Source organism: Vulpes vulpes, chromosome 13, assembly GCF_048418805.1.
Source record: "Vulpes vulpes isolate BD-2025 chromosome 13, VulVul3, whole genome shotgun sequence".
NCBI classification, from domain to species: Eukaryota; Metazoa; Chordata; class Mammalia; order Carnivora; family Canidae; genus Vulpes; species Vulpes vulpes.
Window position 1 is genome coordinate 97,027,178 of NC_132792.1, and position 22,824 is coordinate 97,050,001.

At 36.6% G+C, this 22,824-nt stretch overlaps 1 protein-coding gene across 8 annotated transcripts in view; it reads right to left on the reverse strand.

Moving 5' to 3' along the window:
* Window positions 1-22,824, reverse strand: part of ZNF521 (zinc finger protein 521) — a 275,219-nt gene that overhangs the window by 111,232 nt on the left and 141,163 nt on the right. For 4 of the 8 annotated variants that reach the window (XM_026006512.2, XM_026006515.2, XM_072735124.1 and 1 more), the window contains one exon: window positions 17,316-17,400. In XM_026006512.2, coding sequence (XP_025862297.1) covers window positions 17,316-17,400 — 85 coding nt within the window. The remainder of the gene's footprint in view (window positions 1-17,315; window positions 17,401-22,824) is intronic. The other 4 variants (XM_072735121.1, XM_072735123.1, XM_072735125.1 and 1 more) reach the window with 1 other exon arrangement.

Here is a 22,824-nt window from a genome sequence, read left to right on the forward strand (position 1 = left end):
TTGGGAGGAAACCTGCACAATTTTGCTCTTGTTTCGCGAGTGAAATTCAAAGCATGTTTTGATTCCTTTTGCCTAATATAGAGCAATACAACATGTACAAAAAGTATGAACATAGAGATTGTCCTTCTTCATTACTCTTTCTGTACCTAATAACACATTTTGGCATCTAATAAATTATATCGTTGGTTCAAAAACCTATAAAAAAGCCAACTGTGATAAACATCATAAATTGTATTGTCAAGCCGCATAGAGTTATGTCAATGCTTTCTGCGTGTTTAAATGAATGTGCAGTAGCTGCATTATTCTGTGCATGCTCCTATCCTGGATTCCTGTACAGACACCTGCAGAAAGAGGCTTCTAGAAATGTTGGGGTTTTCCAAACTGCTTCCTCTTTCTGACGAGAATTAGTGTGTGTGCTGTTAGGATATGTCTATGGCATGTGTGTTTTTATACACTGTAGTGTGCCTGATTCTGGATTCTAAATATCATCCAGAGCAAAGGTACTATTATTTAAATCTACGGACTCACCTTTCAGAAAGGTATAAACAGAACTACTTGCTACTTTACAGGCTCAGGGGCATTGCAATGCCGCACATTCATGTCAGCATGTAGGCAAAACCATGTCCTATACTCATGTCCATTTACACTGAACTTATCCCACTTTTGTCATTTCATTGCCTGTTTCCCACAATTTCCAAAGAATCCGAAAGCAGAAATACACTCAGCTCTTTCTAAGTACTTTGACTGAAGGAGATAGAAAAGAAAAACAGGGCTAAATCCTTACTTGCTACTTTTCATGGAAATCTCAAATTTTATCTAAACCAAAGATCAGTTATTTTGCTCAGAAAATGGCACCAGGATCAGGTTTTGATGCAATGATAGCAAAGGGGTCACCACGCACAACTCCAGGCAGGCTCCCCATAGGAAAAACTGTGCCGGGGTGGGCGGTGGGCAGGGGAGTTAATATTGCAACACTGTAAGCAAGGGTGAGAGGGGTAGAAAGTGTGCCTCCTTCCACTCTGCACACTAGCCCTGTACATTGGGGCCAGTTGCTCAAGCCTTAATTTCCTCGTCTGTCAAAGGGGAGTAATGATAACAATCTCTTGTCACAGCCTAAAAAGCAAATGACTGATACTCATTCACGATCTATGTTTTAGTGCACTCAAGATATGGTTTGCTCAAGTGTGGGTTCTTACCAGAGCCCAGCAAACCCCAAACCCTTTGAAATGTTATTTCTTATGACTTCTACTTCTATGCATGATCATTTATCAATCCATTACCAATAGGGAATAGGATCAAGGCTTGTGATAGTACCACACAGCATTTTACAAACCAGTTGTTGATGGTGGTTGTGGTGTGTGTGTGTGTGTGTTTTAAATTTAGAAAAATTATATTTTATGTACAGGACTGTCTTGGAATTCTGAGTGTACAAATTTGTTATTCTGAGCCATTTGATTAAATTTAACCACAGGAAACTCTTCCAAGTCCTAATGAAGCAGCAATTACATCTAAAAAGGGAGCCAAGCCAAAAAACATCCTTTTCCAATATCTCTTTTTCAAACATCAGACTCCAACATAAGCTCCATGGTTTTCAGTTCACTTTTATACTATCTCTCTAAGCTGTTGGAAACCTGTTAAACATAAGACAGGGAGTGGTGTTCCAGTTAGTCTTTGCTAAAAGGTTAGCAGTACATGCCTACACTTAGACTTGTGTACATGAGAACACACACAGTGAAATACAAACCAAAAACAAAAAAAACAAAAACAAGCAAACAAACAAAAACTCCACAAAAATTCTATTTTAAAAAAAAATCTTGGCCATTAAAAAAATCAGGAAACCATAGTTACTGAGAGAAAATCTGAATGAGAATTCAGAAACAAAGAGTGTATTTTAAGACCTCTGAAATGAATGTACTTTAAATTGTAGTTTATAAAATAATATGTGATAGTTCAAGATATAGATTATGTAAAGCAGACTTCTAAAGAAAGTTTAAATTACCTTTTCATTTAGAAATGAGAGCCCTTTTTGCCTCCACCCCAACCCGTAACACTTGGAAGATTACAAATTTTACCTAAAAGACACATAGGCTCACAATTTTATTGAATGTATCATTACTAAGATAAATTAAACTGTGTCAGTAAGTAAAGAAGTTACAGTTATCGAAAACAGCCTGGACACAGAATGCAATCTTTTCCCTACTTCCAGGTTTTCAGCATCACATTTATCCCATGCGATGGTGCACTTCAACATAATAATGCAGCAAGCTCAGGATGCAGGAGACAGAGAAATAATGTCAAAGGCAATTCTTCACATTTGGATCTCACCACATCAAGTGCAAATAGTGAACTTAAACATGAAAATGCAATTTGCTCCTTATAAAGTATACATTTTTATCTCTTGCAAAAAAAAGAAAAAAGAAAAAAGAAAACCACACTTTCATTTCTAACGCCTCAAGGTAAAGAGGATGGCATCTATCACAAGTGCAGAGAATGGCTGAAGGATTTAGAGCAATCTTTACGTAATTCTTTTGGCGAGGAAGTGGAGTTATGAGTTACTCAAAATTCATAAAGATTATTAAGTTTACATCCTCACAGAAGATCTGTACCCACTGTATCTCTCAACTATTATGTCAGCATTGCAACCCAAAACTAATGAGAATAGGGTGCTGGCTTGGGACTTCCAACCATTTTGTGGCATGGGGGCACCACTGAAGAAAACAAAGCTTGTGTCCCATTCAACAAAACAGACACCCAAACAAACAAAACCACACACAACAAAATAAAACCCAGATTGCTTCCATTGGAACAAGCTTATGATACCTGCACTGAATTCAGGGTATACTCGTTCTGTCAGCATTCCTTCCTGTAAGTGATTCTAAGAGGTAAGTAAGTTCCATTTGGGAAAGTTGACTCCAGATTATCAACTTGTGCATTCATGTCTGCTGGGTTCTATGAATGATTACGTGGTTCTTCTGGGCCCTCCGCTAGGACCGACTCAGCACCCCCAGCAGTGACCCCTCACGGTAAAGAAGCTCCCACACAACGGTAAGCTTTTCTGCTTGATGGATGCCAACCTTAGAGTTCATCTAAAAGGAGCCTATGGGCTTCATGGTTTTCCTTCTTATTCTTCATATAGGTCTACGAGAAGTTATGAAACATATTTTTCTAGTCCTCCCAGGGGCAGGGGCAGGGTCACAATTCGACCTCAGGAACACAGCAGTCCTGCAAATTCAGATAGCCTGGGAGGAGTGAGTATTAGTGAGTGCTCTTTGCCTGGCCTAACACAAACTATAACATCCAGTACAGAGCAGTGTCGCTTATGGGAAATGACAAGCAATGGATCAGTGGGAGAAAAATAATGGAATTTAATCACATAAAAATATCCCAAGCACACAGCTCCTCTTCAACAAGCTGCCAACCTGAGGTGAGGGCACAATGTTCTTATGAAACTAACCACCTAGAATTTATCACGGAGCCATCTAACCAGATATTTTGATCAGATTAAGTTATAGAATTCTGGACACACCCAGGGATTCTCATTCCTACCATGTCAATATTCCCCTAAGGGAATGATTTTCAACAGACATACAAAAATATCTATGTGCACATGAGATAGATGTCTAAGATGTGTGAGGAATGACCCCAGGAACAGTGTAGGCTCATGTGAAAGACTGTCACAGACTAATTAAGGACACTGCTGCCAAAAAGGGAAGGCTGACCCTGCAGTCTTATTTACACAATTTCCAGCCAGAGGGCTGTGAAGTGGAGCCCCAGTGGGGGCATTTCTATCTGAAACCCAAGGGCACCTGCATTAAGGAAACTGGTGTAAATGAATCCCTTTGCTCAATGACAAAAGGAAAGACACCAATACTTCAATTATGGATGGTATGTGCCAACCTCTTGAATTCTATGCAGCTCTACGCAGTTACTTCCTTATTTGTTTATTATTGTTATTATTAGTAGTTGCACTTCACTATGCATTCAATTAAAGGGACATTTTGAGGCAAGAACAATAAGCTCTTTAGACAGAAGGTAGTGATTCAAAAACTGCAAAACTTCAGCTTTCAAAAATAGCCTAAGTGACCTCTTGCAGTACTCTGACCACTCCGCAGCAAGCAGGAGGCAACCCCTGTGAAGAGCGAATTCTGGCAAAGTTCTCTCTTCACAGATGATGCACAGCTTAAGCTATAATGAGTTTTTGGGTTACAAATGCTGAACGCATTAATATTCCTTGATGATAATTATCACAGTATAAGCACCTTTCCCAATGTGAGTAGCATAAAGCAACTGAAGCAGCATTTTTACTACATTTGAAACAAGCTGGAAAATGGGATTTTCTACTCTTGTAACCTGAGGTCAACATACATCAAGCAACGCATATTAAACACACCTATATATGAACCCTGTATCACATTCCTTCTATCCTGCTTCATGTATACCTAAAGCTATCTCCTTTATCCATCCTTTATCATGCATTTCTTTGATATGAACATGTATGTGATATACATCATTTCAAAACGAAATGTTACCACCACCCCCGCCCCCCGCCGCCATCATATGAATCCTGTGTTTCTTTTTAGGAGAATACAAATAGCAAATAAGATCAGTAAGCTGTGTTTTACAGATGAGATGTGTCTCTGTGCAGTTTGAATGAATACTGTGGTCACTGGCTGCATATAAAACAGGATGAAAATTAGAATCAAGCAAATAGGCTCCTAGAAGAGCAAACCACATTACATACAAATCTGAACAAACTACCAATGTTTATCTTTACACCTTCAAAACTAGTAACACAGTGAGAGCACTGAAAGATTTAGATCTGAATTCTGACCCACCAACATGACAGTAATGATGTTAGCATCATATTTACTGCCAATATTTTTGCATAAGGATCCTAGAAACCAACTGTCATTACAGATTAAAGGAACAATAACCGCTATTTAGATAATAACTATCACATATGATAAGAAAGAGCTGATAAGGATGATCCATTTGCATCATATGGGTGTGTAAAACAATATCTGTTATTCAGTATTTGCCATGGTATACCCAAAATAGATGTTTAATAGATTTAACTTACTAAACCCCAACTGGATTTGATAATATGCTGGGAGTGGAACATAAACTGTTCTGCCCTCATCTCTTTCTTTTCCCCTCTATTCAGTGAAAAAGAGAAAATGTCTGTAATAAAGCTCCACTGATGATGATAGGATGGCTTAAAATAATCATAATGTAAAGAGCTTCCTTTTTGTTTTTAAAATACTATAATGTCATTTTTAGTATGCTATGTAAATAACCCCAAGAGCACTTTGACTTAACAGTGACAAAGTGAAAACCAGTTCGAACCCTGAGTTCAAAGCATGTGAAATGACTCAGGTGTTGGTAGGCGTGAATCTGCTGACCTCATTTGCACCGTGTTACCCCACACTTCATTTAGAAAAGATGCCATGCTACAACCACTTCAAGTTTTCGAACATCATTTTTACTTATGTACTGAAAAAATGTCTTCAAATCCCATCTGAATAGATAGCAGGGTTACAAGGGAACCTTTACTAAATATTTAACAGCACTATTAGCTTATTAAATACTATAATGTGAGAGCCATGAAAGCATGATATACAATGCTGGCCTTTTTTTTTTTTTTTTAAAGCAATGCTGGTGCTCATTTTGAACACTCACAAGCCCATTCATCAGTAGAACTGATGCATTTTAAAAAGTCCTCATTTACTAGCAGATAAATGTGGTTGGAGAACCTTTTTAGTGTAGAAATGACTAGAAACCTACTCGGTTTTACTGTGCAGAATTTGCTTTACTCTAGCTAGAAAAAAAAAAAAGAACCACTTCACAAAACTTTTAAAAGGGCATTTTGAAATAATATGCAAAAGCTAAAGGAACACAGTTTGAAATACAAGTAGAGTATATTTTTGTTTACAGGAATATAAATATACCAAAACAAGGCAACAGATTTATAGGCAGCTGAGAGAGTATGTGCATTCATCAAATTTGAAAACAGTATCTCAAATATACATCATATAATGAGATTACCCATTGAGACTGTTGCTTTTGACCATGACACTGTCGGCAGGTGACTTCATCTGCAACTATTTATGATTGCTCTTTTGAAAAAAAAACTGGGTTAATATAATTTTTTACATCTACTATGTTAAGATATTTCTAACTAATATGATGCTGTCTTTTTTAAAGTTAGTCAGAAAAATTTTCACCTGTTCTGGTGGGCAGAGGGTCAGAATTCTCTCTGAGATATTTCTTTTTTTTTTTTTTTTTTTTAATTTTTTATGATAGTCACAGAGAGAGAGAGAGAGAGGCAGAGACACAGGCGGAGGGAGAAGCAGGCTCCATGCACCGGGAGCCCGATATGGGATTCGATCCCGGGTCTCCAGGATCGCGCCCTGGGCCAAAGGCAGGCGCCAAACCGCTGCGCCACCCAGGGATCCCTCTCTGAGATATTTCTATTCACAGAGATATACTATGGTCTAATTTAAAGAAAACTCCCTTTCCACTGAGGTTTGCAGAGCAAGCATTTATCCTGTAAACACTGTAACAATGATCATCTGTCCTTCCAGTTCTCAGTGGAGACTCTTGCTTTTGAAAATGTCTTGTGGTGACTTACTAAATTCAGGCTATTTCAATTAGTATTACTGCGCATTAAAAATTAATTGCATTACTGAGTGGATTAAGGTTTAAATTTCAATTCTACAGTATGTGCACTAGAAATGACAGCTAAAAATCAATGCTCTTTGGCCCACGATCGGAAGCATGTACAGTCAAATAGCGCGGGACTGGCGTCACTGGCCAAGCAGTTTTAAAAGACTTGATAGTTCAATTGAAGGTGTGTCAGCTCTAATTCTAGATTTTAGTTTGAATGCTGCACAGGAGCCCAGCCTTAGGAAAAGAAAAACAGAACAACAGCTGCACTAACAATTTGAAAAAACAAATGGACACAGGTATTAAAATTATGATGGTAGAAAGATGAAGAGTCACCCCAAATTCACAGATTGTTATCCCTAAACTAAAACCTTACTCACAATTCCGTTCAATAAGAACAGAGGCTCCCTCACTTAAATCTACACTATTTTATTTATTAGTTATTGGGGGACAGTAGTTGGTTGGGGCAGGAAATAAGCCATTTTGTAAAGAGATGTTACGAATGCATATAATATTCATAATGACTTTAATCTGTGTTTTAAGGAAATCCAAGAAGACACTGCAAATACAAATCTTTCTCTTAAACGGTAATCCCCTCTCAATCCCCTGTGTTAAATTATTAAACCTGTCTGGGGGAAGGGATGGATCAGCTGATCATCCCAACTACAAATTTATAACACCTACACGAAATGTTTGAAAAGAAACGGATCACTTTTATTCACAGTAAATTTGTTCACCTAAGAAGATGAAGATGAAGGACATTACGAATGAAGTCAACAGAGTAAAGTAGCATCAATAAAGACGCACAAAGCCCCCAGGATATCTGAGTTTGGAACTGAACAGTGATTGGTATGTGCCTAAGAGGAAAAAATGATGCCTGCAATGTTCCTTAAGATCCCCTCTGTGTTGCACCGGTGGCCAACAGCAAGTTCGGCAGCAAGAGAGTAAAGAAGATGGGAAGTAATAATAACAATAAAAAGAATAATCTGGTGCAAATGGACCCCAAGGTGTAGTAGTCATCCCCATGCAACAATCGCCCTTCATTGCAATTTACTGATGTTGCTTCATTACAATACAGCATATAAAGGGGTAATGTACAAAGTGCACTATTTAAAGCTACGTGTTTTGAAGCAGCACATACTACCCTGGCAGGCACTGCTAGGGGAGCCTCGTCAGATTGTTCGAAAGTGAAACTGCCTGCACAAAAAATTCGACAGGGGCACAACATGTATACATCGTGGTGATAAATTTGAGGTGAGAAGGACTAAAGGTAGCAGGGAAAAGTGTTTCCTCGGTGAAATATTAAAGGCATTTCAAATTCATCTGAATTAAAACATCCTTTGGAGAGGTAACAACTTGCGGCTTTGCAGAACATGATGTTTCCTGTTTGAAGACACAAACTGGCTTTCCGTTGCCTATTCCTAGTCTCCATAAAATAAACTTAAGCAATGTTTGCAGGTGAACTGCACCTTCAGGTTCCTAGTATTGCAAGAGAAAATGATTCGTTTTCTGAGTTCTGCCTGCTGTGGTTGAAAGTCTTACTTTTCAGTCAGGGCCCAGAAGATGCTGAAGCAAGGCATTAAGGGGAAGAAAGAGATTCTTTCCCCACCAAGGATCATTGAGTATGTCATTGGTTAATTCTTGCTCTGTGCTCCTCATTAGCATTACTCTCAAGTTTCTGGTTATCATATCCGAAATATTAAGACATAATAACTACGAAGGTGCAGATAATTGGATATTAACCAGAACATACTTGACTGGGCAGGAGGTAGGGCCCTGCTTAAACTAATCCTGAAATATATTAATCACCAATTAATGAAAGGGTTTCAAATTCATTTTCTATTAGAGAACACCTCCGAGTATCTAAGCTTTTTCTAACAAAATGACTTGGAATAACAGGGTAGAAATAAGGAATATGACCATCTGATGATGTCTTGAATTAATTCCTTACAGCCTGTTGTCAGGTAATCATGAAAACTATCATTAAAACCTTGATTACATTTACAAAGTCTGATGGGAGGAAGAGGGGACACTTTTCAATGTTCAGTGGCCTTGGTTTAAATCCCAAATTTATCCCTTTAAGTGGCAGAGCGATAGCTAAACATTTCAGCAGAGTGCTGTCACAATATTATCTGAGTCTTTCAACCTAGACAGACCTCTAGACCTCCAACCTAACAACAGATGTACTCTTAAAATATAAAACCAATTAAAAGGAGCCAGAGAAGTCCAGCCAAGGCAACCTTTGTACACAGTAAACAGTAAGTAGTAAGAAGTTGATGAATATATTAAGGGATAAAAACCTTAACTACATGGTGTTGAAAAGTCAGCACCACTTAGATGGAAATAAAATAATGTTAAGAAAAGAAAAAGGGGGAAAAAAAAGAAAACAGGAAGAGGAACATAGAAGGAAAGCTGTATTTCTTTACAATCCATGTGACCGTGAGTTTGAGTCTGACATGCCATAGATGTTCTATTAGTCTGGTTGTAAAAGCCCCCACTAAGCTCCCTAGTAAAGCCTCTGCTCATACTCACCGAGTTAGAGAAACGGCAGCAAAAATGTCATTCATTTTAAAGAAAAAAAAAAACAAAATTTCCAAGTATATTACTCTCACGAAGGGATTCTGATATCTTTTCACACTTAAAAGGTGTAGCTCCCAGATACTCTGAAAACGACTTACATTTTTATGTCAGAGAAAACCATGTTTGGATTAATGCAGTGTAAGCAAGAGCTCAAGATGACACCAATTCCTCTGTTTTTCCTGACTTTATTCACTTAATTTGATGAAGACGGCAAGAAAACTCCTGTTCTCTGAGGGTGTTTTTTTTTTTATTCTGTTGTTTATCGACTTTAATTTTAATAATTCTTAAATAAGCACTCACAGCAGATGAACTCAGATATGCAGGCAAGTAGGCCCTTTTATCAACAATTTTGCCATAGAAATACACAAACATTTCAATGGCTCTTCATTAGCAAACAAATCAACAAGTGATATTTTAATGCATGACTTTATTCCATCTCTGTGGGGACTGTAGTTGAGAGTGTGATGTACAGTACAGAGAAAGGAATCATCAGCCACAGTGTCCCAGGGCTCTCTCCATTGAGGTCTTCGAAGCCTCTGCTTAAAGAGTGCGTTTAATTGACTGATAGACAGTAGCTTCTTTGTTCGCAGAAGACAGCGAAGTAATGGCAGCTTGAAAATCGTACCATCTACAGGGTCTCCTGAGACCAGTAACAGGGGGATATGTGTCAGGAATAAATAAATAATCTAATTATTAAGCCACTTCCTGTCAAGTTAACTCCAATTTGTTGGCTTTTGAAGGCAACAAAACGAGGCATTTTTCCTCATTATGCTTCTCTTTTTATACCAGTGGTAATCACAGGCGGATTAAAGGGTGCCTGATTGGTTTTTTTGTCAAGGAACTGAGAAGCAGCCAACAGTACAGAAAAACAGAGTTGGGTTTAGAAGAAATTTCATGCTTGTCTCCTTTCCAGCTCCCTAGCAGCCCACACGGCTGCCCCATACAGAGCTGCCAGCTGTACAGCAAATGTGTACCCCTCCAACTGGGGCCTACCGGGCCACAGGCGCCATCCTGAGAGCTGTGAGATACCTTGCAATCTTGGCAGGTAGCTACTGCTGTCATAGGCATAATTCTAAAGGTGACCTACGAAACCCCATCAGCTCACCAAATGCAACAATATGAGCAGCTGAAGTTCGATACCCACTCTCCATATTGGCTCTGTTTCTTTTGTTTACTGCTATTAACAGCCCAGAAACTAGGAAATGACCTCTGGAATTGGGTCAGCAGAGACCTTGACTTTTTACGTGTCTGAAGGAACCTGGGGGAAGCAGGTCACGGGGTGTGTGTGTGCACATGGGCATGGGTGCAGGCGGGGTCCATCTTTCCGTGTCTACTGTCCATGACTCTCGGTGCCTCCCATTCAGAAATGTTTTTGCAAACTTCATTCAGAAACGGACACTGGCATTTGAGAATCCACATATCAAGCAGGGGAGTGAAATAGAGATACACTTGTGGCCTATTCTCCAACAAGTCAAAGGCAAGGACCAAACCAGAGCCAGAAGCCCGGCCAGTGTGCCTCAGCCAGTCACATGGAACTATCCATCTGGCACAGACTCTTTCCCCAGCTTCTCTGTACAGAACCTAGGATGGAAGGCTGGCATCTAGTAATTGGGCCTGAGAACAACAATTTTCGGAGGCCTCTTTAAGGGCAGTACGTTTTAAAATGTCACAAGAAACTGAATCTTCAACCTCTCTATGGACTTGATCCGAACCCTCGGTCTCATGGAAAATTATCATCACAAGGAATGGCTCAGGGGTTTTGTTAGGGGCTTGTAGATTAAAAACTCCACCAACTGCAAGTTTTTTTTTTTTGTTTTTTTACTAAATCCAAGCTGCTAGGCGCAGGCTAAAACACAAAACAAGGATAAACACCTCTGACTTTCTTTTAGTAGCTTAACACCAAAATTAAGAAATGGGCTCAGAGATTTTCTTTAAAATTTGCTTCAGAAATAAGAATCCAAGTAATCAAGATGAGCTCTTGAAAGCTATCTTATTCTAGAAAGACTTTGTTTTTATGTCTTTTTTGTCTTCTTTTATTTTAAAATGTCTTTGTTTCTAGGAAACCTTATTATAGGAGAGGCTTGATAAGTTCCTGCAGCCCCATTCTGCACTCAGTAAACAGTGTAGCTATGCTCTATTTATGCCTGCGTATGTCCTTTCTGAATACATCTTGAATTTTTGTTAAATTGCGCAGATAATTAAACCCTCTTCATATTTACAGTCTGCTTCATTGGTACCATGAATTCTGTTTTCAGTTACTGTCTGCAAATTCCCTCTCTGAACAATTTCATACTAAGCAATAACACTTCATTTTACATAAGTTTTATCTGATGTCCCCATACAGAGCTGCCAGCTGTACAGCAAATGTGCGGTTCTCAAACTGAGGCCTACCAGGCCACAGGCTCCATCCTGAGATCTATAAGGCACCTTGCTGTCATTGGCAAGCTTTCCCTGCTATCACTGTGACCATCACTCCACACTGCACACAACTTAAAATCATCTGATTATTAGAATTTGTGGCCCACACTCCATTTTATCCTTTATTTAATCTATCCCCAGATCACACATTTGTTTAAATGTTTTGGCTGGTTTACAAATCATGCAGCCATCTGCACAGTAGGTGTGACACCATTTTTTAGACAAAAGTTACGTTACCAACAAAGATAAAGTCATTTGAAATGCTTTGATGTTTGTTATTGTGCCTGGTTCACTTGGACCAACGCTAAGAAATAAATAGAATTATCTGTGTAAATCGATGAACATCTATGAAAAACAACACCCAGCAGAACGCCGAGCTTGCTCCATTACCTACGTTAATATCATGACAGCTGAGGAGAGATGACCTGGCCCACTTCTCATCTCTCCTGTACAGATGGCTATTAAAGAGAAAGTATCCCTTTTGTATGGTCCATGTAGAAACCCTTTATGGGCTTTTCAAATAAGCCAGCATTGCCCACATGAGGGTAGCTTTCTGGTACCATTAAACTGTCCAGATTTCATCTTTTTTAATCCAGCTCTTGATGAAATAAGCCAGTATTTCATCATATTTAACACCAAATGCTTGTTTCTTAATTCCCTGAGTTTTGTAAGCTATCAAAGGATGACTTAGAACTCAATAGTCTTGTCGTTTAGAATTAATGCAAACTCCACAAAGAACCTAATGACTTTGAGTTTCTTAGGATAGTGCAGATACATATGTATATATATGTGTGTATATATACAGACATAAATATATATGTATATGTGTGTATATATATCCCCTCACATAGATGCATTACTGTAGATTCATTTCTATTCGTTTTTTTTAAACTGCCAATGACAGCTGAGAGTTTAAAGTGCAACATGGTCCTTTATCTTCCTATGCAGAGATCCCTATCTGTGGATATTTCCCCTTAAGACATATAAAATCCAAAACCACTATAGACCTCAAAATATTGGTTTTAGTCTATTGTAAAGCAAGAGCACTCAAGCTGAAATGTTCCAGAAGTGATACTGAATGTCACAAATCTATAATGAAGATTAGTCACACAGCACACCATCCACTAAAGAAATGGAAGGAAAAGAATGCCATTTGTGACCTTGGGCATCAAACAAATTGCAGAACATATGAATGTCACTTGCCACAAGAACAGACTAAAAATTCACTACAGTGTACAAAACTGATTTATGCATTCTTTTTGTCTTGACATCAGTGATGTATATCGCATGGAACATAACACATAGGGTATATATCTTCCCATGTGCATTGCAGAAAACTTGAATCTTTTCGTGGTCTTTTAAAAATTATAACTACGAAACACTGAGTATTAGAGATTTGAACCAAAATAGTCAATACCTTTACATCAGTGTTTTCCTATTAGTTATCATTTATAGTTCCAAACTTTAGCTTTGCTTTTCTAAGAGATAAATACATTTGTTTCCCCTAAATGCTCTAAGCATCATCCTTGATCTATCCAGGACACGTTTATTAGTGACTATTTGTGGATTTCCCATTTTTTTTCACAAAACAGGGTGCTCCGCCACCTTAGATACAAATTTGCCATTATAGCACTGGTCTTTCTTTTCAGATGAAAAATACAAAAAAACCCAAAGCTTATTAAGTAATCAGTTCTAAGTCAGTTTTTAAAAATAATTCCTAGGTATATGGTTTATACCCATTCGCTTCATATTATCTGTCTGAGAATTTTGAAAAAGAGGCCTGGAAATGGCCATAGCTATATCCTCACCACTTATCCTCCAAAGTCCATGAGTGTAGCAATCAGTTCCAAGGATAATGGTGTTTCTCCCCTTTGATCATTTCTTTGTCAAGCGGACTGGCCTTCGATGGTGAGTGTTCTGCTGGTTGTCTACCACCAGCCGTTTGCAATTTGCTCACTATGTTTCATGAGACAGTTGTTTGTGGCTGTTTGGAACACATTTGTCTCTTTGGGGATTTATACGCTGGTTGCAATGCCAACCTCCGTAGTGATCGAAATTTCTTTCTAACTAAAATAGATAATTAGAGGCTGGTAATTATTGGTCAAGAATTATCAGAGTGAAAAAATTAAGCTTCTCATAAATAGTTCTTGGCAATGTCATCTCTTTATATTATCACATGCCTAACAGCCCTTTATTCAGAGCACTTACAAATTTACTCTACTGCTGTTGAGCCTCATAATTTTATATGAGGCAATTCCTTTGCTGGGTTAAACACATTTAAATCCCCTGGTTTCATCTCTATCTGTGCTAATCCATACCAAATAATAATAATAACAGAAATCTCAAAGAAGAAAATAACAATAAATATTTACTATGCTGATAGAGACTAGGAAAAAATGAATTAAAAGACATAATACACAATGGCTTCTTTCTGTATTCTCAGGTCAAAAGCCAACATAAACTATGTGAAAAGAACAAAGGAAGACAAGAAAAAATTTCTCATCTGTGCAGACTTGAAAAGAGGGAAATCTTTTCCCCAGGAAAGCTGTTAAAATGTTTTGTAGCTCTTTTTTGCGTGTGTGTAAAGAAGAAAAGAAACCCCTAAATAGTCACTGGTCTGATTTCTTACTGAAACTGTGTCAAAATGTAGTGGAAAGTGAGGTTTTCTTTTTTTCCTTAATAGACATAAGTCAAATCCCTGATGCATTTTTATTGAGTAATTATCCCTGCAACGTAGACCATGTGTCCACACCTAGCTGCAAAACAGCACTTAAAGCAGAGCATCTCCGGTATGTACCTGGTAGAAACATTGATGGTTTTCCTTTCACAAATGTCCCTGGCCAATAGCCTGAGACCAGCACTTCCAGAAAGAAGCATGGAGGTCGTCTGACACTGCAGTTGCATTAAACATGTGTGCTACAGAGAAGCAAATGCAAATGACTTGGTTAAAGAAGGAATTTAAAGTTACACCTCATTGGGTCATCTGCAGACCTCCATCAGGTGACATAATCCTTCCTCTAGACTGATTGAAATGTAGAGCGAAATCTGCAAAAACACTATCTACCCTCTTAACAAAAAGAGTAAGAGGCTTTTCAGATAGTCTCTAATCCTTCTTTCCTGCTAAATGTCTAGTTGAGATTATTTTTTGATTAGACAAAAAACATACACAGACACACATCCTAAAAATACCTACCCTCAATGGAGGTATTTTAGTCAACAAAATAATGCTGCTTGCCTCATTTGAAAGACTAAGTATCACACTGGGATTTTAAAAAAGGATATCTTAGCCTTTGTGACATCATCCCATTATGCATTCGCTTTCTGTAGATATTAACAACACGACTGGAGTTGAAGGACTTGGATGCATGGTCAACAGATAAAACAATTAAATGGATGCTATTCATTTGTTTAGGCCTCAAGTGCAAGAGAATTACATATTTTATTATTAAAAATAGTATGAATATTAAATAACTAGGCCCTCTGTGGAAAGGAATAGAATTTGCTTCTCTGATGGAAGGTGAATTGTTAAATGCTCAGATCCCAAGAGATAGTTAGTGTCATATTAATCCACATAAGGTAGAGGGAGAAAGCCCTGGAAATGCACTAATGTTGCAAGGAGTGTAAGAGAAATATAAAAGGAAAGGTATAAAGCAATTTAAAAAGAAGGACCAGGACAAACCAATGAATTTTATGGCCAAATGATACTTAAATTGGAAAATCAAAAAAGTCCTTTCACTGCTCAACATTCAATTCAAATTTGATGTATGGACAAGAACATTAATATCATGGTGAAAAATATATTCAATCTGTTCCTCTGGTTCCTGGGGTAAATAACAAAATCCAGGACCAAAAATAAATGTATGTAGAATAAAACTACACAGAAGCACGACCTACAGCATTTTGCTAAATTTTCCATAAGGTGCAAATTCCAAGAAACATTTTCACTGAAGCCCACGTAAAACTGTAGCATGAAGCAGGGTTATGAATGACTGCCACCAATAAACTCTACTCAAGATATAAAGAGACGGAAAATATTAGCATTTCTCCTGGCAAGAACAATTCATTCTTTTTAATCCCCACCCCCTCCTCCCAAAAAGCAGTTTTGAAAGTTTATAAAGAATATCTGTTTGGAATCCAAAATAAAAGAAAATTGCAAGGAAACACATTATTTAAATCTCTCTTACATGTTGTCATTACCTGCTAAATATTCAACAAAGCTGTCACTGTTATTCTATCACATTGGAGAACATGTTATTTAATGTATTAGAAAATCACTAATAATATTAGTGCTTAAATCTGGAAAATGTAGAGATAGAGGGATCAATATTCTAGCTGTTGTGTGTACATTCCATTTTGCACAGTTATGTACTTAGTCTTTGATAAGCAATTATCCTCCTAAAGACCCGTCATTTGAAAAACTATAAAACAAATCCTATTGAAAAACTATTAGTCAATTCTCTAACATGCTTTTGAATTTATGTTCATTAATTTCTGTAAGAGAATTAGGAGTTCCGTTATGGTTGCTTTTCATGATCATTAATGATAGTTGGAGCAACCCTTCCACTGAGCATTCTTAAGAGTGCTTCTGATTAGTGTCTAATAAAACTTGTTTACCCCTGAAAACAAGTTCAGAGTCAAAAATGCTGAATTTTCTTTCTTGTCTTAAGAGTTTGGTAATAGGAGAGCATGAGGTTAATTGGACTTTTTAGTATTATATCACAATTATTTATGGTAGTATAGAATACCATCAGATGAGGATGAAATAAAAAACTCTCGAAGTATAAAAACACAAATGAGTAACAAAAATAGCATAAAGTAATAACAATTGTCATTTTACTAGTAGAAAAAGATCTGCTTGATAAAGTTTAATTGGCTGGTAAAACTCTTAGTGTTATTACTAAGTGCTTATCAAATTAAAAAACATAAGAGGTAACCCCAGAGGAATTAAGGGATAATGGGACAATATGAATAACTGAAAAAAATTATCCTTTTAGCTCTAGTCCATATGATAAAGGCAAAACCTCTGAAAACACTGGCCTAGAGTGACTTCCAATCTTCACCCAAACCACTTATATAAAGATCTACGTAAAATTTGGTGGGGAAATAAAAAATGATTACTGAATTCTTTACATGATCTTTATGATCATGATTATTTCCAGGCTGTTGAAACCATACATATAAAACGATCTTATGGCAATTTAAATTATTTATGTTTCCCTATCACAAAAACTCACCACTTTAGATTTTGATACAAAGATGCTTAAGCAACACACAGCAGTGCCATTACCATAATAACTTCTGAAATTAAAACCTGTCTAAAACTCTATGGAAAGCTAACATCCAGTTCATTAACCATTCCTGTTAGTTTTCAATAATGCAAAAATGATTAGAAGTTTAATTTGTTAATCACCTGTGTTTTGACTGTCAGTAGATATATAATCCTCTGCAGAAGTCTAAACTAGCCCTTGCAGAAAATAAAATGTGCTAACGTTTTATCAGGCCTAATAATAGTAATAAAAATCAATCATGCCTAGGTAAAACATTGATGGCTGAACAATTAATTCATCTTTAACTCTGTTTAATTATATAGGCAGTGATATACACAAGTAGAAGAAAAAGCTATCTGTAATAAGGTTTAGAGCATCACTCACCAATCATGTGATTTGCAACATGAACCTGAATATCCCATTCATTGTAGAAAACCATCTGACACTTGATGCACTGATAGGTCTTCTTCTGAGAAAACAAGTATAAATAGAATTACTTAGACACATGCACTTTTTATTGTTTTCTTAAAAAAAAAAAAACAACACTACTCACAGCATTTTTTTGAGATGTTGGCCTTACATGTCTTGTTAACTATGCTACTGTGGATCTGCTTGGGCAAAGTTCTATGAGTTTCTTACTAAGATTTTGTGGTTTGATCCTAATATTATACTTTTAGCTACAACAGTTGGAAGAAATGGAGGTACATAATTATGGCATAATATATTTTTAAGGATTCCTAAGTTCAAAAACAGAAGTTTAATATTAAAAATCTGTAACACATGGCCGAGTTTCAGAAACTGATGTCCTCATAGGTCAATCACAATTTCATTCCAACCAAAATGTCTGTGACGTTACTTCTAGATACCCCTTAATAAAACAGCCAATGAGACTTGCAGAATCTAGCTAAGACATTCAGTAATTAAAATTTTTAGCTGAAGTCTAAAATTTAGGTGTTTTAGAAGTTGCTCAATACTACCCTTTAAATATTCACTTTTTTCCCATAGAAATAAGACCATACGGAGCATTCTAACATCATTTTATCATTTTACATAAAAGTCCTGGCAAGGGGAGAGAACAGAATTTATTAATTCTTGTATCATAAATAAAGAAACTGAGGCCCAGGGAAGTAGAAAGAATTTGCCTGATGTCAGAGTGCCCTACAGCTGAGAAGAGAAATAAGCTCTCTTAATTTCAAGTGCTAGGCTGTCGGATAAAAGCAGCCTTTATGATTTCACATCTTTATCATTGTGTCCCCCATATGGCTCAGTACATCTTAGGTGAATTCAATAAATAAAGTATTGGTTATGTTTTCTAGAACACAGTTACATAAATTCCTTTATGATGAAATTTGATATTTTCAATTAAAAACCATCTTGGAAAACAAAATAAACCATTCTGAAAGCTCCCAAATGTGAAAAAAATGACCCTTGTAAAAGTACACCAATGACAGTTTGTTAAGGCATTCTTACAGAATTATCATTTCATCCGTGGTCATATAAAATTGCTTCACTAATCGTAGCAATTAAAAATATCAGTCTGTAAATCATAATTAATTTTAAAGAACTCAACAAAATCAAAATCAAGTACAAAAATTTAGCATAATTTCAAAAGCAATTAAAATTATAAATGCTGTTCATGTAAAATTTTCTTAATTATTGTCACTTAACATAGTATTAGCTTCTGCAACACAGGATAGTAGCATTCCTTGTAAAATACAGAAGAGCAGGCCTATTTCCAATGGAAGCATTCTCAATAACCTAACAGGCTTTTTGTACATTAGGCATATCGTGAATTGAATGTGCTGAATCTAAATCTAACACGGAGTTGAAAACCCTGACGATCACCGAGGAAGATTTACTGCACTGAGCTGTTTACAAGATGCTTTTGATGGTGACATATAGAGCAACATGTGTTGCGTAAATAACATCTATCCCTTTTTTAACAATATTTCCCTTTAGAACTAGTTAGAAAATATTTCTTACTCCCAGATGACCTACATTATATATTGTTTATTAGCATACTTCTAGCATTATTCCTGATATGTGACCTTGCTGAAAAACAAAGAAACATAAACTTAATGGCTAGTCTTTTCTCTTGTTAGCACAGTAAAACATACAATATGTCGAAAACTGTCTCCAAAAATGATGACTGATGAATATGTTGGTGGAATATACTAGGACTTTTTTTTTCCTGGATTAATAATAAAGAATAAAATCACTTGACAAGCCAAAATAATAAAATACCAGCACTTACTACTACCTTCAAAATGAACTGACATATTTGAAGATCTATGTACACAAGTTTTCTTATATCATTGAAGGAGAAGGCTTTTGTCACTGCTGATAATTCAAATACTAATTCTACTCTTAAGATAGTGTCTAAAATGTTATGTTCTATTCTTAACAAAGTCAGATTCTTATCTATAAGCTCCTAAATTTGGGGCTGAATGAAATAAGAATTTCATGTCATCAAAAACAACGTATACCATGATCTTACAATGCTGTAATTTGAACTTTGCCTCCCCACACAGCTCACATTTCCCAAATACAAAGCAATGATATGTAAATTGAGAGGTGTTAAGGTGTTCTTTCTGAAAGCCATGACATAAAATTCATTTTTACCTTCTATCTCTCTTTTTAAAAATGATTTTAAATAACCTTTAAAGCATCCTTATTATGATAGACTTTTAGCAAAATATGTGAGAGATGCCTGCCCACCCATACACCATACTTAAATGAAGTGATCATAACCTTTGAACGGTGCTGGTTGGCGTTGGGGAGTTCATTCCCTTGGAAGTAAATCCCTCCAGCTCTGTACAGCTGAGTTTGTAAAGGAGTTCTTCCTAATTTGAGACCCAAATCTGCTTTTCTACTGTCAGCCATTGGTCCTAACTCTAGGCTCTGGAGCCGTAAAGAAGAGGTTGGATCCCTTATCTAATATGACAATTACATTAACCCTTTTTCAAATTGAGAATAGAGGGATGGTATAAGAAACGTTTTGAACAATTTTCACCATCCTGGTTACTCTCTTCCAGGTCAACCTTTTAAGGAACAGAACCCTAAATTAAGCACAATACTCCAAGGTTGTCCTAACCCTTAAGGAGTACAGGGCGACTGTCACCTCCCTTAGGACAATTACTTCCATTTATATAGAAGACAACAACACAAAAAAAAGTCAAGTGAGATCATTTCTTCTAAAAGCAGATAACAGTAGAAACAGAACTTCCATTGTTTGGGCCCCAGATTGGCCTTTATCAACGCTTAAGTTGTCAATTTACTTGAAATGCTAATTTAGTACAATTTTTAAAAGAGACTTTTTTTCATTAGCCTTTTTTTAATGTGCTACTTGGGAGTGGGGTTGTCATTTCCTGATTGTTCTCTTTTGTTTTCTGATACTGATAGATGTAATTATCAAGGATACAACTTTTTCCCAGCACCTCATTATTTTTGATTGATTTTGAGAACAATTTAAATGTGCCTTTTTGACATTCTTGTTTTCAGTTATACTCTGGTTAAGGTACTCAGAGACTTTCAGGAAAGAGCATCTCATAAATTAAAAAAAGTGATCAGGATTTTAATAATGTATACTTAAAAAAATTATTCTGATTAACACCCCCTCCCCCCAGCAAACTACATTCCATTAGGACTTAGGCTTCACATTGTACCTCATCAAGCAAAAAAAAATATATGTACTTTGCAGTTATAAATTGCTTTGACTTTTTTAAACAAAACATGGACTATAAAAAAAATCATTGAGTTCATAGCAACCCTCAGGAACAGAAAAGGAAAAAAAATCTTAGTTGCCACCACTGGAAGTGACTATTACATAAATCTCTTATCCTGAAAATTAGTAATTAAAGGCACAGAAGCACTAAGCTTTTTTAGGAGGAAATGTAGTTCATGCCTATTTGATGAGGAAAAGTTCTTTATGAAAGACTCACAGTAGAAGGAATGACAGAAAATTCACCATTTTGCAATGCCAAATAAAGGAGCCCAGGATACTCATTAAGGGATGCTAAAACTCTTTAAGAGAAAAGTTATTCTGGAGGTACCCAATTTTTATCCTTTAATAACTACAAAGAGAAAGGTTTAACTTTACAGTGGATTTATCTGGTGGTAATCACTGCAACCAGACTACTTAGCTTACTTACTACCAATAAAATAGCCTGGCATTATGTGTCTCTCAATGTGATGCAATGTGTAGTATAATACATCATAATAAAGTACATTCATCTAAAACGTAAACCTGAATCTAACCAAGCTTTTAGACAAATAGTCCAGTTTTCAGGAAATACAAGCACAGAGAAACAAGCAGTACCCTGGCAGCAGGGGGAGGAGGGGAGGAGAGGAGTATACAAATCCAAAATATTCTTCAACACCAATCAAAAATATTCTTGGTCTGTTATCTTCAAAAAGCCAATGTCGCAGAGAAAAAATAGAAAAGGTGGAGGCATGATTCTCAGGTGAAAGAGATTAAAAAGACAACTAATAAATGTAGCGTGTGGTGATTCTAATTTGGGGAGAAAACAGCAAAAAAAGGCTTTTGAGGAAATTGGGGAAATCTGAATTTCAACTGGTTATGAAATGGTATTGAGTATTTACTTCCATTAACTTTCTTAGATATGACAATGGCATTATGGTTATGTGGATACTCTTTTTTGTTATGAGATGCATACTGGATATTTAGGGGTGAAATGGCATTATGTTTACAATTTGCCTCCAAATATTCAGAAAAAATAGTCATATACAGATAAAGTAAATGTGGTTAAATGTTAACAATTATTAAACCTAGGTACATGCTTAAATATTTTCATAATATAAAATGGGAATAAATGGATAGAACAATTCTATCTAAAGTCATTTTTTAAAATACTAAACATAACCTGATTAAACCCATTGCTTTGGTTCATTTCAAACCTCCACACTTGATGTGCATCCAAGATAATTTGTGCTTAGTTGTAACAAGCAGCTTTGCAAATATTTTCGTATTTTTTGTGAGGATTTTTTGTTTACTTGCTTTTTCTAAATCTAACATATGAACTCCAAGAGGTCAAAAACCAGAGGTTACATTCATTTCTATAATAAAGAAATAACAGTTTCCTACAATTGTCTGTAAGGTCTATAAAGAGCTCCTATGCACAAAATTCACTTGCAACAAAACTGTGAGAGCTGATAAAGGAGGGATGATTATCCTCCTGTGCAGATGAAGTGATGAAGTGACTTGAACTAATTCGTTCAGATTGTGAGTACCATAACTAAGGCCAGTGTCCTACCCTGCCTCCCACCTACTGGGTTTTAACACAGTTTATAGTCTGATCATTTGCAGGCAAATTGACAGTGGCATTTTAAGTACATTTTGAAAGAAGGCTTTCCTTGTAATTGTGTACTGCTTTGGTCCTTAACAATGCCACATCTGGTATCAGAGTGAGAAACCAGTCTCCAGCCATCTTCAGCATAAACTTCCAGTACCAGGCTCTTGACCAAAATCCAGAGGGTGGAACTGCCTTCCCTAATTCCCCCTACTTGACTTCAAGATTTTCTCCTTTCTCTCAGTGTCCTGAGAGTTTATTGCCATGTTCTTGACCATATATTTTTGTATATTACTGTTGCTCAATACTGAAAGAACAATTTCAATCTGAGAACTTACATAACGCCTCCAATCTGAACATTTTCTGCCATTATTTTCTTCAGTTTTCTTTAGTTTCCATGTTATCTCTCACAGACATCCTCTATTCATTCCTATTGGAACTCCTATTAGGCAAGACTGGAGTGTCTGGATTTCGGCTCCATGTATCTTAACTGTGTTTCATGCACAATTAGAAGTCAGTTTGTCCCTCTATTTTGAGCTAGGTAATTGTCTGTACTCTTAAAAACCATGAATTCTCTCTTCACT